Genomic DNA, 15,671 nt, shown 5'->3' on the forward strand with positions numbered 1-15,671 from the left:
TGGAGAGGAGGGGAACCAGCGGGTCTGTGCCCACCTCCCCGCAGAGCCTGGCCCACGCCGTGAGAAGGGACCAAAAAAAGGCACGACTGGAAAAAGGAACCGAGGTGAGCCGGGCAGAACGGGTTGGTTGTTTCTCAGCAGATGTGTAGGAATGGAGCAACTCCCGGGGGAGGCCAAACATGAGGGAGAAGTGGCCCAGTGTGGTTGCTCATCTCTTAATATAGCAGACTTCTTGGCAAAGCAAAGGGGTGAGGCCCGGGGAGGGAGCAGAGCTGGGTTTGCTTTCCCAACCGGCTTGCCATTGCAAAGAAATCCCACTGCAATGGGAAATGTGCACTCAGTGGGGTTTAGGTGGCTGCCTGGCCAAGAGGACACCACGTTCTTCTGTGACCAGTGTCTGGCCCCGCCACCCCTCCCTGCAAGTCTTTGTGGAAGCAAACAGGCATGGCAAATATGTGGTGGTGCTGCATGAGCAGGATTTGGCCCAGAATTATTTCCTGCTGCAGTGCTGGCTACTTGGGAAGGAGGGTGAGAATAGATACTGCGCTTTTCCTCACTGTTGATGTCGCACTGCAGCTATCTCCCAGTCTTTTTACATTTCTTACTCCTTTTCCATCCTTTTGAACCCTAGGCCTTACTAACTCTCATTCTCCTTTGGTTTCCTGGTTTTGTTGCTGCCTCTTAATTCTGCCCCATCCTTTGCTTTGAGGTCTTTGTCTGGTTTCGGTGCGCTCTGGCAGTCTCTTCTTGGTGGCCTCTCAGCTCCTTCCTCCCAGCTCCCCACCCTTCCTACGGATGGCTTCCCTCTCACGCTCCATCTCGCGTGCACGTCCTGCTCTTCCGTTTCTCACCTACCTTTTCCTATTTGTTTCTCCTGCCATGTACTTCTCCCTGTCTCAATTCCTCCCTCTGCTCCCAGCCAAGTGTCAGGTATCATATAATTAAGAAGTAATAGGAACTGCTTAAAAAAATGATGGATTTATAGGATTCTGTTCATCTTTTTTAGTGAAGGAATTTGCAACAATTCCAAAAATCCATAAAAAGTTTTCCAGGTTCTCACGTTATTTGGAAGTGGATGCCATATGTATCGCGTATATGTCATACGTAGTGTTTCAGAGCTACTGCATAACGTGGTCTTGTTTGAGTTGAGCCCTTCATGCTGTCAAACCTGAAGCAGAAGTGCATGCTTTGGAGCATGGTGGCCTCAGCTGTTGTTTGAAGAGGTGTGCAGCAGCTTGTGGACGTTGTCGTTCTCCCAGAGAGCTCACACCTGGACGTGCAAGCAGAAAATCCCCTCTTTCTGGATTTACGTAGGGCCTGTTTACACAGGTCTTACACAGCCTGCCGCCTCTTGACGTTCTCAGTCATAATGTGCTCAGTGACTTTCATTCTCCACCAGTCATCGACAGAAAAATGGTAAACACGGTAGGAAAATGAGAGTTATTTGTAAGAGGTAGCAAATTGCATACAGCTTTCCCTGTGATAGCGTGGAAACAGCAATTGACTCTGCAAATATAGACAACTTGTGTGCTTTTGTAATTTGTTTACTGCTAGCCAGACGTTCTCGCCGTCCCCTTTCCCATGTCTCTCTCAGTGCTGTGTCGAGCTGTAACGATTCGAGGACCAGGCAGCTGGGTAATGCAGCTCATGTTGTCACCCCCATGGGGCTCATTTGCCTACAGGCATGTCAGAAGGAACAAGTAATATAAGGGTATCTATAACCGTAGCTGGCAGTGCACTGAAAAGATGCTGAAGCTCACTTTAAATGAATAGCGTAGGACAGCGGGAGCTAAGGAGCTGAGAAGTAAGACAAATCTGCTTGCACGGAGCATTGCGTTCAGGCAGTTAGGCTGTGCCTAGTACTTGATCTAAATGAGGTATGTGTACATGGTCTGTAGTGTCGGCATCCCCTGAGTGCTCTTTGTTCCTAAAACAAAGTTTCTTGCACGTTTTCAGCATCCAGCACCATTGGCGTCACCCGCACCTCTACAAAACGTACGAGTTGCCCAGAAAGGCTGCAGAGTTGGTCCTTGGTGTTCAAAACCCATCTGGCCACAGTCCTGAGAGACCTGCTCCGAGCTGCGGTGTTGGACCCCGCTGTCACCAGAGGTCCCTGCCCGCCGCCACCATTTGGTCATCCTGGCTCTCCTGCTGCATCTCACCGTGCTCTGGGTTCGGCCTGCACAGGGACTGCTCCTGGATGAGGTAAGGCTTGCAATTTACAGAGAGCATAAGTAGGTGTGGGCAACGTGCGGGTCTGTACGTCGCTGACACTCCTGTCTGATGTTGTCTTTCATACACAAGTGTAACACAGTTTAGGGTTTGATAACTTCAGGCTAAGAGGTGGAGTCAATGGCAGAGGGCATTACAGTGACCTTCTGTTCCCCGAGTTCAGAAATACGAAGGCGATCGTTTCTTTTTCCAAACCTGCAGGGAGGCGTTTTTGAGTCTGTGGAGTGATTGATACCACGTTAGCTGGTGTTTAGCTGTGTGCTGGCACAAGCCTGTGCGTGCTGCTGCACACTGGTGAGGCAAGACAGAGCCCAGTGTCCTCGGTGCTGCAGGCCTGGGGTCAGGTTAGCTGTTTGGCGTTGCAAAGCAGTGAGACAAGCCTGTTGTCTCCCCGTTTCAAATCATGACTCTTCACTGCATGTGGGTGTCCTTGGTTGTTTTGCTCATCTTCTTTCCTAATTCTGCTCCTGCAACAGACACCTTGGGTTTTGTGGGAGCTTTGCGCCAGCGTGCAGCAGATTGCATTGCAGGGGAAATGTGGGAGACAGCTGTGGAAATCTCTGGTGATGATCTGGTGTCATCATCTCTTGAGCTATCCCAGGGAGCTGTGTGGTTAAGTTGCTCCCCAGCCAGGTTTTCACTTAAGGAAGGAAAGAGAATGGGATTATTTCTGAATTAGCTGTAACTCTCTTTGGGCTGTGTATTGCAGCAGTGCTCGGTGAGAGGAGAAACACGGGAGAGCTGAATGCCCTCAGTGGGCAGAGCGGCGATGCTTGTGCCACCGTGCAGCTGCTCGTCACAGCAGGGCATCCCGCTGGGCTCAGTTCCAGCTGCCAGACCCCAATTTACTAACTGTGGTGGGGAGGACACAAATTCCCTTTCAGAAGGTCAGTATCATCTACGGTTAGTGAAAACAAGGAAACTTCTTCCCCTTCTTACAAGGGAAACATTGCCGTGGAGGCTTTAGGAGCCACCCGGCTGTAATGAGTAACGAATGTACTGGGGTTTGTGCAGTGTTTAGATCGGCCTGGAAAAGGGAAAATAATGGGAGTCTCCTCTTTCTGCCTGTGTGTTCAAACGAAGGAAAATCAAAGCTGTTCTACTAGAGCTATATATCAGCTAATATATTTTAGGAACTGTGGAATGATCATAATTACAAAAAAGTCCTCCGGAGAGAAATTATGACTCATAGTTTATGTTCTCTTTAGTGTTGCTATGGAAAAAGAGGTTAGTGCCAGTGGTCACGCAACGATATTAATCTGTGATCCGAGAGAAAAATAAATAACCATCTCTAGCTTAACCCAAAGCAGAGTTATTCTGTTTCAGCAGCGCGCTGCGTGGAAGGGGATAACCGCGTAAGGGAAGTTGGAGATGACATCGGTTATCAGCACGAGGTTAGGGAGAGCCCCTTGCTTCAATTACTGCATGCGTCAGGCATGCGGCTTGGAAGGAAAAGAGGAAGGGAAGAAAGGCGTATTGATCAGAAGGAGGGCAGAACGGATCAGCCACCACTGAAAGCTGCAAAGGTGCTGATTAAAATGTCTTTGTGCACCCAGCTTGGCCTTGGTGCTGGTTTTAAGGTGGTTTGTGAAACCAAACCCTCGCAACAGGCGGTTTCAAGTGGTGGAAAGTGGCTGTTGGCCTTTTTTTCCCATTTATTTGGGAAAGCGAGGGCGGTGAACCAGCCGGTGGAGGATGCTTGCGTGCTGAGTCAGCACCTCCCGGCTGCGCTGGCAGCTGCACCCGCACCCTGCCTGTTGTTTTGTTGCCTAGGCAAAGCCCTCACTGGGGCCAGACTTTGGCTTTGCCCTGCTGCTGGTGCTCTTTGCAAGTGAGAAAGCTGCCTGACATCTTCCTCATGGCACCCAGGGCTGGCGTGCCTGTCTCAGGGGCTCACTGTGTGAGTTTTGTACCTGCGCGCTCGGTTTTGTTGTTACAAACCTGAGCTATGCACGCTCCTTGGTGTACAGTCACTGGCAGCAAGGGGTCAGACCCTCGCTTGGTGTTTTGCTCGTGAGGCATCAGTCAGCACCTCTCTGGCACTGCAGCCTGTAACAACAAATGGCTTTCGTTGCGTTGAAGGGTACACGGGTATATTTCACCCTCTGGTCCTTTTCTTCTTCGTCCCTTTCCTTTGTTTCTTTAATCATCAAACATGTTTCAGTCAGGCGAGGGTTTTCACTGTAATTTGGCAGTGAAGTGCCGCAGAAAGCCACTCTCTGTGCCTTTGCCCTGAGCAGCCTGCCCATGGGGGAGCAGTTTGGGGGGCAGCAGGATGCTGTCATTCCCCCCTGAAGCGGACAGAAATGTCAGCTGCATGGTTGCCATTTCAAGTGTCCGCAGTTACCGTGGCAAGGAGGGTAAGCCAGCAGTTTTTTAAGAAGCAATTGCGTGAACAAACCTGTCACCACCAATGTGGCGTACCCCTGCATGTACTTGACACCTGCCAGCATGACAAGGTCCAGGCACATATTTGAGATGCTCTGAAAGGCTACGACCGCTGCCACAGTCATTCTTCGTCCTGAAACAGCAAGTTTTGTGGACTAATCTTTTTGGTTAGGACTTGAGAAGGGAAGGAGAGGGGAAGGAACAGACCGGAGGACATCTAAGGAGCCTGAGCTGCTCACTCTGGTGTATATGAGAGCACAAAAGCAGACGTTTGTGAATTGAGTCATTGTCTTTCCCTCTTGCAAAGCAAGTTTTCCTCTTGTTAGGGCTAAAGACCTGCTTGTACTTGTAAAGTTGTGATGGAGAAAAAGTTTTTAGTTCTGCAAATGATCACTGTGTGTGTAGTGTATACTGAAGTGGGTACATGGATTAACTCATTAAGGTGCTTAATACCTGTGTTTTCTATGCTTTTTGCTGAATAGCATTGTAATGCTCTTAAATCATCGCACCTGTGATTCATGTCAGCATCTGTAAACCTGGACAAAGCGTGTCCAGGGGCAGTGTCTGAATTGCAGCTTAGCAGGACAAACAGACCAGGTGTGTCTGGGAGCGCAGTGGGCAGAACACACCGTTCAGTACAAATATGCTTTCAGGACTATTTCAAGCATTAGAAGTATGCTGCAGTCCAAAAAGAGTGCAGGAGGAGCTGGCAGGTTTGGGGAACTGCCTGGCCATGTTCAGATGTGTTGGAGATGTGGCAAGGGTCTGGGAAGCAAAGCCTAAGTGCTGGTGTTCGCATCGCTAAATAGCAGCAGAGGGGGAGAAGGAAAATGGAATAGGTACAGTGGGACACCTGTCATAAATGCTTGGCCTTTGAATTTAATCTCTGCTGTCTCCTTGCACTGCTTCTCCCAAAGACTGACATGGCCGTGTTTCATGTTATGCTTTTATTTGTCATATTTGTCATTAGTTACAAGTAAAAACGCTGGAAATCCATTGTAGTTAATACAAAATAAAAATATAGCTGCACGAGTTATGCCATGATTTTCCTTGCGAATAGTATCTCCTATACGATGCCATATACTTGAGAGCTTAACTCTTAACAGTACTCGCCTACAATAAGCTCTTATCAACTAATTTCCAGTGTGATTTACTGGTCACAGATACCGCCCCTGCAGAGCAATATCTGTTAATCATTTCACAATGGTATTCCTGTTGTAGCTTTTACTTCCACTATAATTTGTGATTTTAAATACAAGTTGAAGGAAGCAAACTTTTAGTGCAATGTTAAGTATCAGTAGAGTTATATGTATATATTAAAAAAAAAAAAAGACCCACTGCATAAACAAACAAGGATGTAAGGTGACAGTTGTGGGTGTTGTGCTTCCCTTTCCTCCCCGCACCCTTACCTTTGTATAGTGACAAGAATGGGCATTCATAGTGAACAACCTCCTCTGTAACCTCTCGTTTTCCCCAAATTTTGAAAAATTAAACATGCAATTTTGAGGGTGTGGAGGCAATTTTGAGAAAAGCTATTAGCAGAGAATCAAATCTGCTTTGCAGACTCTTCCTTGCAAGAACTCATCCCTGCCATCGCATTCAGTCCCTAATGCAGTTTTCCCTTTACACATGCCTAAAAGAGCATTTTCTCCTTTTTGAAGTAATTGTCCTTACATCCCTGTAACTATCTAACTCTTCTGTGTAGATATAGCTCTATATATGAAATACTTTGTAAAAAGATAAATTATGCTATTTCCAAAATACTCTGAGATACAAAGTTGTGCAGGTGCAAAGTTCAATAGTATATTGCTATAAGGATTAAGAATCAATTAATTAGTGTTATCTGAGTATATATTCTTAAAGCTGGGAGTACAGATTTAATATTGTCAGGTTTTGATTTTGCCCCTTTTTTTTAACATTTCATAGCATTTCATACTTCAGACTCTTTCTGTTTCTACCAAATTCCTTTTTTTTTTTTTTTTAGATTTATGATCCATTACAGGTACAGTACCTGATTACACATTCATGCTTGTCACTAATGTATTTCCATAACTCCAGTAGATTGAAAAACATCTTCTCATTTCCATACAAACGCAGTCATTTCTTCTAAGCGAGAGACTACTGGCAAAAAAATCTTGTGCCCATTGAAATTGATGGATCCAACTTTTCAGTTTTGCTATGCCCTCTGCTCTTCTGGCCTTACGGCGTGGCAGAGCAAAGCCCCCCACCAGCTACAGGGGCACGCAGCTACCGAGGCTGTTAGTATTCACAGAGCATAGCAAGGAAACTGAAATCAAGTGTTCTCGTCGGTATTTCTACATTTACATACAAAACTACTCACAGTGCTAGGAAAATCTGTGAGGGAAGAAAACAGAAATGTTTGGGTTTTGACTACTCTCCCTGCGTTTCTCTGACCCAGCTATAACAAAGCCAGCTAACCGGCTTGCTTCTGCTAGACATACTCTTTTCCTGCTAGTCTCTTACGCCAGCTGACAGCATCTCTACATTAATAAACACCAGTGAAATGGCCTAAAAATTGGAGCACGTTGCAGCCTGTCGTTGACCTCACTCACTCTGCGTTCCAATGTGATGCAATAAATTATCATTGCAGAGAGCAGGCTGGAGGAAACTGGATTGCCGCTACCACCTGTGTAGCAGAAACCAGTCACTCGCCTAGGCAAAACCATGCGTATCCAGAAGGCGGAGGAAGGCTCAGATATTTTACGCCGTTTGGTTTATCTGCAGAACCGCTGCTTGGGTCGTTTCTTCGTCGGACTCTTCCATTTCCCCGCTGACCGGTTTGTTCCTTTCGTCATACAGTTTCTGGCTGGGAACTTCTAGAGGCACCCCATACTCTTCATCATCTTCAACGATGGACAGCTCGATGTTGTTGTTCATCACGGCGCTCCCTTCCATCCTGGCTTCCTTCTCTAGAGAATCGACGACTGCTTTGCTCTCCTCGGTCAGAGATGTGGTGGGTGTCATATCTGAGTGCATGTCGGCAAATGACATCTCCTCCTCGTTCTCGGCTTGGTCGTTGCTCGCAGTTTCTGCAGGTCTGTCCTCGGCTTCGGCAGGGCTTTCTCCTTCTCGGCCTTTCTTCACGTTGAATGTGAGGGGCGACACTTTGAAAGCTGAACTCTTGGAAGAGGAGGATTTCTGATGATGTACTGTAAGCGATTTCTTGATCTTCTCTCTCCGTTCAGGCGAGACGATCTTTGTGCCGATCTTGTTCATCTTCTTCTCGATATTCTGTCGGGAAAATGCTTTTTTGAGGCTGTCAACCTTCTTCAGGCTGGATTTCTTAAGTTTCTCAGCTCTCGATTCTTCTGTTTTCTCCTCTGCACTGTCACCCACATCATCTTCGTGAGGCATGTCGTCATCTGAAGACAACTCCACTGTATGCAAGGTTTCTTCCAGTGTCTTGTTCTCATCCACAGGCTCTTCTTTTCCTTCTGTGATGCTGGGAACAGGCTCTTTTGCAAAAACACTGGCAGGGATTTCATTTTCCTCCTGAAAGAGTTGACAATATTTGAGTTTCATAGTTCACAGGACACAAATTTAATAAACAAAGCACAACCCTGAACAATTACTTCATTTTTTTCATGAGATGAAGGCTGCTGAACATTTCTCGTTGTTTCAGTATATTTAACCAGTAACAAGCCACTCAAAGCCCACTGAACCATTATCTGATACAGTTTAAGACTAATGAGCTGTCAACTGTACGATTTCTCTTTTGGAGTGAGTTGGGATGTATACAGAATGGCAATCCTGCTCTTTGTCATTTAAATTAGGTACTGTTATTGAACAGTTTAGCTATGAGGTTGTGCGCCTACCCCTGGGGAGAAGGGATGGTATCATGGTTGATGAGGCCCTGTTACAGACCTTGTGTTGACCTAAAGAAGTCGTGTAACCCAGTAGGGCCTTCGGTTTCTCTAGGCAAAGGCTGGGAATGTCTCTGCAGAGATGCTGGGTGCATCTGACAAGCAAATGCAGTTAGCATCTTCCCCTTATTTTGGAAAAAATGCGTGTTGCTGTTAAAACTGGATTGTTGGTACTGAGAAGACTCGAAAAAACAGTGAAGCTTCTGGCTGGCACCGGGCTTAGCAGGATGTAGGGCATGAGCTGCTATTCCTTCTTCTCCTTTATATCATTGTAGTGGTCTGAATGTTACTTTCAAGAGTCGAGGCAGTCAGCTTTTGCCCACTGGATGCATGAGAATAAGGTTCTGGGAGACGCTCCCCACTCCCTGCCTAAGTCTACTTGCTTTGGGTGGCAGGTACCATCACTGCCATGGCCTGAGGTCTTTGGGGAAAAAACTGTCAGGAGCGGGGCTGGCCAAAAGGACCACAGCTAGTGTCAGTGTGCCATAAATGTGCTTGGAAATCCTCCGTGCTGCATAGATGACTATACTGAGGCACTGGGGGAATGCCTCTTGTCATCCTGGGGAGAGGACGGGGAGTCTGGGGAAAATCTGTCGATTTCTTCTCCCACGGGTTTTGCTGTAGCCAAGCGGCCCAGGATGGTTAGAGCATGTGCTGTTCTACAGCTATTTACAGCACAGAAAAAAAATGGTAAATTTGGTTGGTGTATTGGGAAATATTAAAAAATGTGGACAGGGCAACTCTGTGGAGAAAAAAAAGCATACGACATACAAAAATAAACAAATGTATCACATAGAAAACACTGGTAGTCACTTCTAGTTAAAAAGAAAATGATTGATTTTTAGAAACAAAGCCAAGAGAGGGCCTGGAAGGAAGGAAGGTATCTAAAAACCAAGCAGACTGAAGAAGGGCAAAAGGTGCAGCTTGTACGGAGCCCCGGCAGCTCAGGCGCAGCACAAGGAGACACCTGCCCGTGCCAGGAGAGCAAGGCTCCCAGCACACGCACCTGTCCTCGCTGGACTGCTGCTCCTCACACCTGCATCCTCTGGGCTTGCTTTATCCATTGCATAAGAAAGCAGTAAGTGCTGAGAGAATTGGCTGCAGTAGTCTCATCTTTGTCCCCAGAGATGTGGGCCTGGGATTACAGTTAAAGGGGTAAAAAGGCCACGCGCACTTCCAAGTTCATGCTCATTGTTTCAGGGCTGAGCATACAGTTATGATTGCTGAGAATAGTGCCTCGAGTTAAATTTGCTGGCCAGGCTGCATAAGGGCGTCCTGATGAACAAGCAGAAGATGCCACACTACTTTGTGCATGGCTGTTTTAAAAACAAAATAGCAAAGTCTACCTTAGGGCATTCCTGGAACTCAGCAGTACGCCGGTGAATAATTTTACACCAGTGGGACCGAAGTGTGTTGGTGAACATCCCTTGAGGATATAAAAATGAAGATTATCACAAAATTGATGGTTGGGTGCAGTTTGGGTGCTCTCAAGGCTTCCACGTGCTTTCCGGGATGAGAAGCCTCTCTCGGGTGCACTTGCACAGACACTGCTTTCTCTGCAGCAGGACACCCAACGAAGCCAGCACCCTTCTCCATGCACCCATCCAGTTGTTGCAGCTATCTGCAGCAGTGACCAAGATATCAAAAACAAAACCAAACAAACCTGCACTAGCTGTGAGTGAATGGAGCCCTGGTACAAATATTTGTATTTCTCTCCACTGTAGATAATGAAACGTGGATTGTGTGAGTGGGTGCAGTGCTAAATTACTCCTTAGAGCATGAGAACTTGGTATAAAAGGTAATTTACTCGTCTTGTGCGTTCTTTGCAAACCTAGGTAATTGCGTAGGGTTTTAAACACCTCAGTGTTCAGGTGTGAGCGCCTGAATGGAATAGAAAACTCTGATTTTAATGAGGAAAGGGGGCTGTAGCTTTTGAAGTATCAAATCTAGGAAAGTGGCATCATACAAAGCTGACCACTGTGGTCTGATCCACAGGTGGGTCGGCACGGCTCCTTTCAAGGACAGATTCGTGCTGTGCCTGACGTGGTCATGTTAAAGTTTTCATTAAACTACTGCATGATGTCCCTGGAAAACACTGGGTTAGATTTTATTTCAACTTTTATCATGTTTGTGAGCAAGTAGAAGGGAGACTGTCGAACTCCATATTTACTAAAAGAAAAAGTAAATCAACCAAACTTCTCTCTCCATACATTAATGAGCTAGTGACTCAATTAAAAGCAGGCACTAGGTGGTCTTTGGCTATCAGATAGTGCTGACATTCGAGAAATCCCATCTCGGTCTAAGCTTCCTGCATGGCCTTGAAAAACAGCAGCCTGTGGGCATCTATTACTCTGCTTGTAAAATGGGAATGACATGCTTTCCTATCTGATGGTTGTAAGAGACCTTAGGATCACAGGAACCATTAAAATGCAAATGGAAATAAATTAGGTAAAAGGCTTTGGAAATACAGAGGAGGTATAGCAGCGGTGCTCTGTGGTGGAACAGCCTTTTCTATTTCAAGTAGAGTTGCTGGTATCACGTCGTAAGTGGGCTATTGGTAACTTTTCAGCCTAACACAATTACGTGGCACCTGTGTTCTGTTTTGATACGTTTTTCAAGTAGCCTGGTATTCCATTTAGGAAGACGAGAACAATACACTTAAAAATGCCAACTGTTACAAACTGCATAGCTATTTTCCATGTAAAAAACAAAACAAAAAAAACTTTGATCTTTTCCTCTTGATCTAATCAAAAATTCAGAGAAAGGAGCGATACATATTATTATTTTTACATTTGAGCTCAGAAATGGTACCTGCATTTTCTGACACAAGTTTGTATCTAGCCTAGCACCTCTGAGTTTTATTTGTTCTATGTAGGGTCTGAACAGAAGTGTGCAAGTTCTCCGTGCACAAGAGCTGTTGTTAACACCAGCAGTACTTGCAAGGCTAAAAGCAGTGCCCTGGTTTTCTCTGATAAGCCATTCTTAACTTCCTGCAGGTCACCATCTCACCCACATCTGTTACTGCAAAAAAGGTGACATCCGTAACGGGGTAGTGCGAAACTCCACAGCCTACGTGAACGGGGGGGGGGATTTACCTAGAACTGCTGAGTCTCTGGTGATGCTGAAGGGAAAATCTTTTGCTTTGTTTTGGATTCCTGTTAGATTTGCCATACTGCAAGGAGTAAGAGGCCTCAAGAAGAGGAGACTTTTCTGCGCCTACGGCAGTTCGTGCTGCTCTGGTTGTAGATGGTGTTATAATGCCTAAACGATTACAAGCCTCACACTTGTTTTGCTACACAAAATAGGTATTTGTCAGAAAATGACTAATGCTTCTAAAACCAGCAGTGCCTCCACCTACTTTCCCTGAGGCACGTACAAGCTCCTCAGACCAGGGTGTCCCAAAGCTGCTGGGACTGCGGGTGAGGAGGAGGATGTTGCTGGCCACCATTTGCACCTCCTGTTCAGACTGGGGTGGTTTGGGCCTGGCCACAGCAACCCTCTGCCCCCACAGCACAGCTGGATTGAGTCCCGAGAGCCACATGAGATATTTTTTGTTGTTAATCAGTGTAAGAGTTATCAATATAAGAGTATTCATTTGGGGATGAAGCATTTACCAAGAGCAGCATCTGAAAGGGGCTTGAATATTAGGGTGCCTGACCCCTAAGCTGTAATTTTGTCATATTTTATCTGGCCTATTCGCTACTAAACATGACATCTTATTGAAAAATTAAACACCAGCCTTTTTTATCTTGTATTTTGCTTCTGCAGCTAAAAATAAAACAACCTACCAAACCGCCACCAAAAACCTGGTCATGTGGCAAGCACAAAACAGAGGGGAACAATGCCAGAGCTTAACGAGGATTTTTGAAACAGTCACTTCAGTGTTTTGCTAAATTGCTGTGTCATTTGTAATAACTTTTGCCTCCTCAAACGCTCGGATGCAGCGCCACTGGAATATGTCACCAATTAAAAGACATGCAAACTAGGAACAATGCGGACAGTCTAGGGAGAGAAAACTAGGAGCATTTGAATGGCAAATATGTAAGTAGCTGAACTTTCCTCAACACAGCTCACTCTCAGCATGTAGGCTGGGGGAAAGCTGCTGCTGGTGACTTGCGGCATGGTTTCAGAAAACAGTGATGTACGGGATGTGCTCAGTGCTCCTCCGAGGTGTCGGGGAGCTGGAGGCACACGGGGAGCGAAGCACAGCCCTGTTCTCATACTGCCTTCCTAAGCTGGGAAAGCAGGGCCTAATGAGACCTGCGTGAGCTTTGTTTTTAGTTTTAGTCAAAAAGAAGTCTCCCCAAAATGAAGACACACGCATCCAGACTTCCCTTTGTTTTTAAAGAAATCTGGCGTCAATATGGCTTCATTGACTTCTCCTTCCTGCTATTGTTTTTCTTTGGAAAATTATGGTCCCCCAGCCGGCCTTTTGCTCTGTTTTCCTCCCTGCAGTTCTCCTGTGCTGGCCAGCAGCTCGTCCCACCTCCAGCTTCGGCAGGCCCCTGGGTGGTTGCGTGGCAGTGGGTGCATCGCTCGGGCTTCTGGCAAGGCCCCCCCTGGGTGCGGCCACTTCCCAGTGGAAAATCCCAGCTCCTCCCAGGAGAAAGCCCCGGGGCTGCTCTGCAGCACCCCAGTCAGTGCCTTCACTGAGCTGCCATCCTCCTTTTGGTGGTAGCCACCCTCCAGGAACGTGGTCAGCACCATCCTTGTGATGTAGGACCCGGTATTAAGGGAAGGCTCTGACTCAAGTAACCAAGGCTCTGACTTTGCAGTGCTGTTCAGCAGCAGGAAACAAGCTGTGGGGAAGCTCCTTGTCCTCTGACCCCTTCCTGGTCAGGGTTTACCTTCACCCGCTGCTGCAATCACACCCAGGGGCAGCAGCAGTGGGGGTCCCACCTGCCCAGCACACACACAGCTGTGCGTTTGCCTGCCCTCTCCCTGCCACTCCTTCCTAAAACACTAACATGTCAAGTGCTTGGAGAAGCCCAGGGGTACACGCCTTTCAGTTTAGCTCCTTCATGGACTAATTTCCACATTCCTTCTGGGGTGGAAACTGCCCTGCTCTGGACAGGCCATGGCTCCTCCTCTTCTGGCTGTGCCACTGCAAGCTGTCATTTTGGGAGAACAATAAGCAGGGAGGTGGGGGCTTCCTCCCTGGAAGGACATGCCTTGGGCACTGGCCAGGCTGCCAAGCTTTAAATTTTTTTTTTCTCTCCCCCCAACAGAAAAAAAAAAAACAGCCTAAGGAGCAGAGTGAGCAGCTGACAGCTGTAACACGTTTTCTTTCCTTCCCCCAGCATGTTGTGTAGGTCTATTTTTTTTCCTTTCTATTTTTTTTCCAGATGTAAAAGTCATGTCCTGTGTTTAGTTAAAGCTCGCGCCGTGCTCCGTCCAGCCCATTGCTTAAAAAGGGGAAAATATGCAAACTGCTGCTATCACTGGATGGGCTCCCAGGAGTTTTAGCTGAGATTTTAGCTCCTCTCTGAATGGGGTGGGAGCAGGGCCGAGGGCTGCGGTGCTGCCCTGCTCCTGGGGGCAGAGGGATGGGTGCTGTTTGGGGGCTGCCAGCAGCGAGCAAAAGGAGCCCCTTCCTTCCCCAGGCTTGCTGAGTGTTAGCAAATTGGGAACTTTCTGAAAGTTTCCTATGAGTTAACAAAAGGGGCTCTTTGCCCAAGTTTGCTAAAAGTTAGGAAAACAGGGATCTTTGTGCCAAGTTAGCGAGGAGTCAGCGAAATGGAATCCTTCTCAGAGCTTGCTACGAGCTAGCAAAATGGGCTCTTTCTCTGCATTAGCTAACAGCAGGAAAAGGCTCTTTCTCAAGGTTTGCTGAGAGCAAAACGGGATCTTTCTCAATACTTACTAAGAGTTAGGGAAAGGGGCCCTTTCCCCTAGGTTTGCGAAGAGTTTGCAAAATGGGCTCTTTCCCCAAGCTGGCTCAGGGCTAGTGGAAAAACGAGATGGAGAAAAAAAGTTTGGAGGAAAAAAGAAAAAGAGGGCCTTTTCTGCAAGTTTGCAAACAGTTAGTGCACAGGGCCTCTTTCCCCACGTTAGCAAAAGAGGCTGATTCCCCTGTGCTGGCTAGGGCGTAGCCAAACGGGTGCTCTCTCCCAGTTGGCAAAGAGGTGGCAAAACGGGGTGCTTGTCCTCAAGTTTGCTCATGGGTAACAAAGCGAGGCTCCTTCCTCCTTGGTAAATTGGTGGAGGAGGGCTCCTTCCCTGGTTTTGGTAAGAGGTGGTGGAGATGGGGACCTTGCCTCTGGCTGGGTAGGGCCAGCGGGACCGGAGCTTGTCCCCAGGCTGGATAGGCCGGCAGGACGGGCCCCCGGCCCCCCGGGGTCCCCGTGCCGGGCCGTGCCGGGCCGTGCCCCCCGTGCCGGGCCGTGCCCCCCGTGCCGCCCAGCGCAGCCCCCCGGCCCCCTCACCTGGAAGATGAGCACCTTGAAGCGGTCGCGGCGCAGCAGCTGGGCGTGGTGCTGCTCCAGGCGCCGCACCTGGGCGCACTGCCTCTCCAGGCGCTCCCGCACGGCGCGGGTGTGGGCGCACACCTTCCGCGACTTCTCCAGCAGCTTCTCCACCGCCTCCCCCGTGGCCCCGTGGCTACGGCACAGCTTGCCCAGGTCGCCCTGGATGCCCCGCACCGCTCCCTCCAGCCCCCGCTGCCTCTGCTCCATCTGCCGCTGCTGGCCCTCCACCGCCTCCAGCATGGACACCAGCTTCTCCAGGAGGGCCAGCACGGTCAGGGCGTTCACTTGCCCCCCGCCGGCCTCCGCCGGAGGCGGCGGCACCGCGCTGCCCCCCGCCGCCTCCCCCATGGCCGCCCCGGGACGCGCCGCCGCCCGCCGCCGCCGCTCTTAAGCGCTGCGCATCCCCACCCCGGGGGAGGATTTGGGGACGGGCCCGGCCCCGGGGCTGGCCCGCCCCGGGCCGCCCGGCACCGTGGCCGGGCCCCCTTCGCCCCCCCCGGGTGAAGTAGCGTGGCGCTGCCTCCCTGGGAGCATCGGTAGGTGGCAGGAGACACCGCGCAATGAGGCGGGGTGGCGGCCCCGGTGGCCTCGTCGTCGCGGGGAGAGGCAGGGAGAGGGGCCGTGGAGAGCGGACGAGGCCTCGGGGCTTGAAATAGTAATAGCGGTAGTGATAATAGCGGTAATCATAATAGTAATAGCG

General features: G+C 48.7%; 2 protein-coding genes across 4 annotated transcripts in view; one reads left to right on the plus strand and one right to left on the minus strand.

Moving 5' to 3' along the window:
• LOC310902053 (uncharacterized protein) overlaps nucleotides 1-15,671 on the plus strand; it is an 85,187-nt gene that overhangs the window by 29,889 nt on the left and 39,627 nt on the right. For 2 of the 3 annotated variants that reach the window (XR_014586423.1, XR_014586424.1), the window contains 2 exons: nucleotides 1,957-2,205; nucleotides 11,667-12,077. Coding sequence is in view for 1 of the 3 variants with exons in the window: in XM_083842949.1 (XP_083699075.1) it covers nucleotides 1,957-2,205 (249 nt within the window). In the remaining 2 variants the exon portion in view is untranslated. Of the gene's footprint in view, nucleotides 1-1,956; nucleotides 2,206-11,666; nucleotides 12,078-15,671 lie in introns of those variants that run through there. The other variant, XM_083842949.1, reaches the window with a different exon arrangement.
• Nucleotides 5,553-15,377, minus strand: CAVIN2 (caveolae associated protein 2). Its single transcript, XM_083842926.1, has 2 exons — nucleotides 14,930-15,377; nucleotides 5,553-8,133 (listed from the first exon to the last, which is right to left on the minus strand). The coding sequence occupies exons 1-2, from the start codon at nucleotides 15,317-15,319 to the stop codon at nucleotides 7,342-7,344; spliced, it is 1,182 nt and encodes a 393-aa protein (XP_083699052.1). The 5' UTR covers nucleotides 15,320-15,377; the 3' UTR covers nucleotides 5,553-7,341.

Source organism: Anser anser, assembly GCF_964211835.1.
Source record: "Anser anser genome assembly, chromosome: 6".
Taxonomy (NCBI): Eukaryota; Metazoa; Chordata; class Aves; order Anseriformes; family Anatidae; genus Anser; species Anser anser.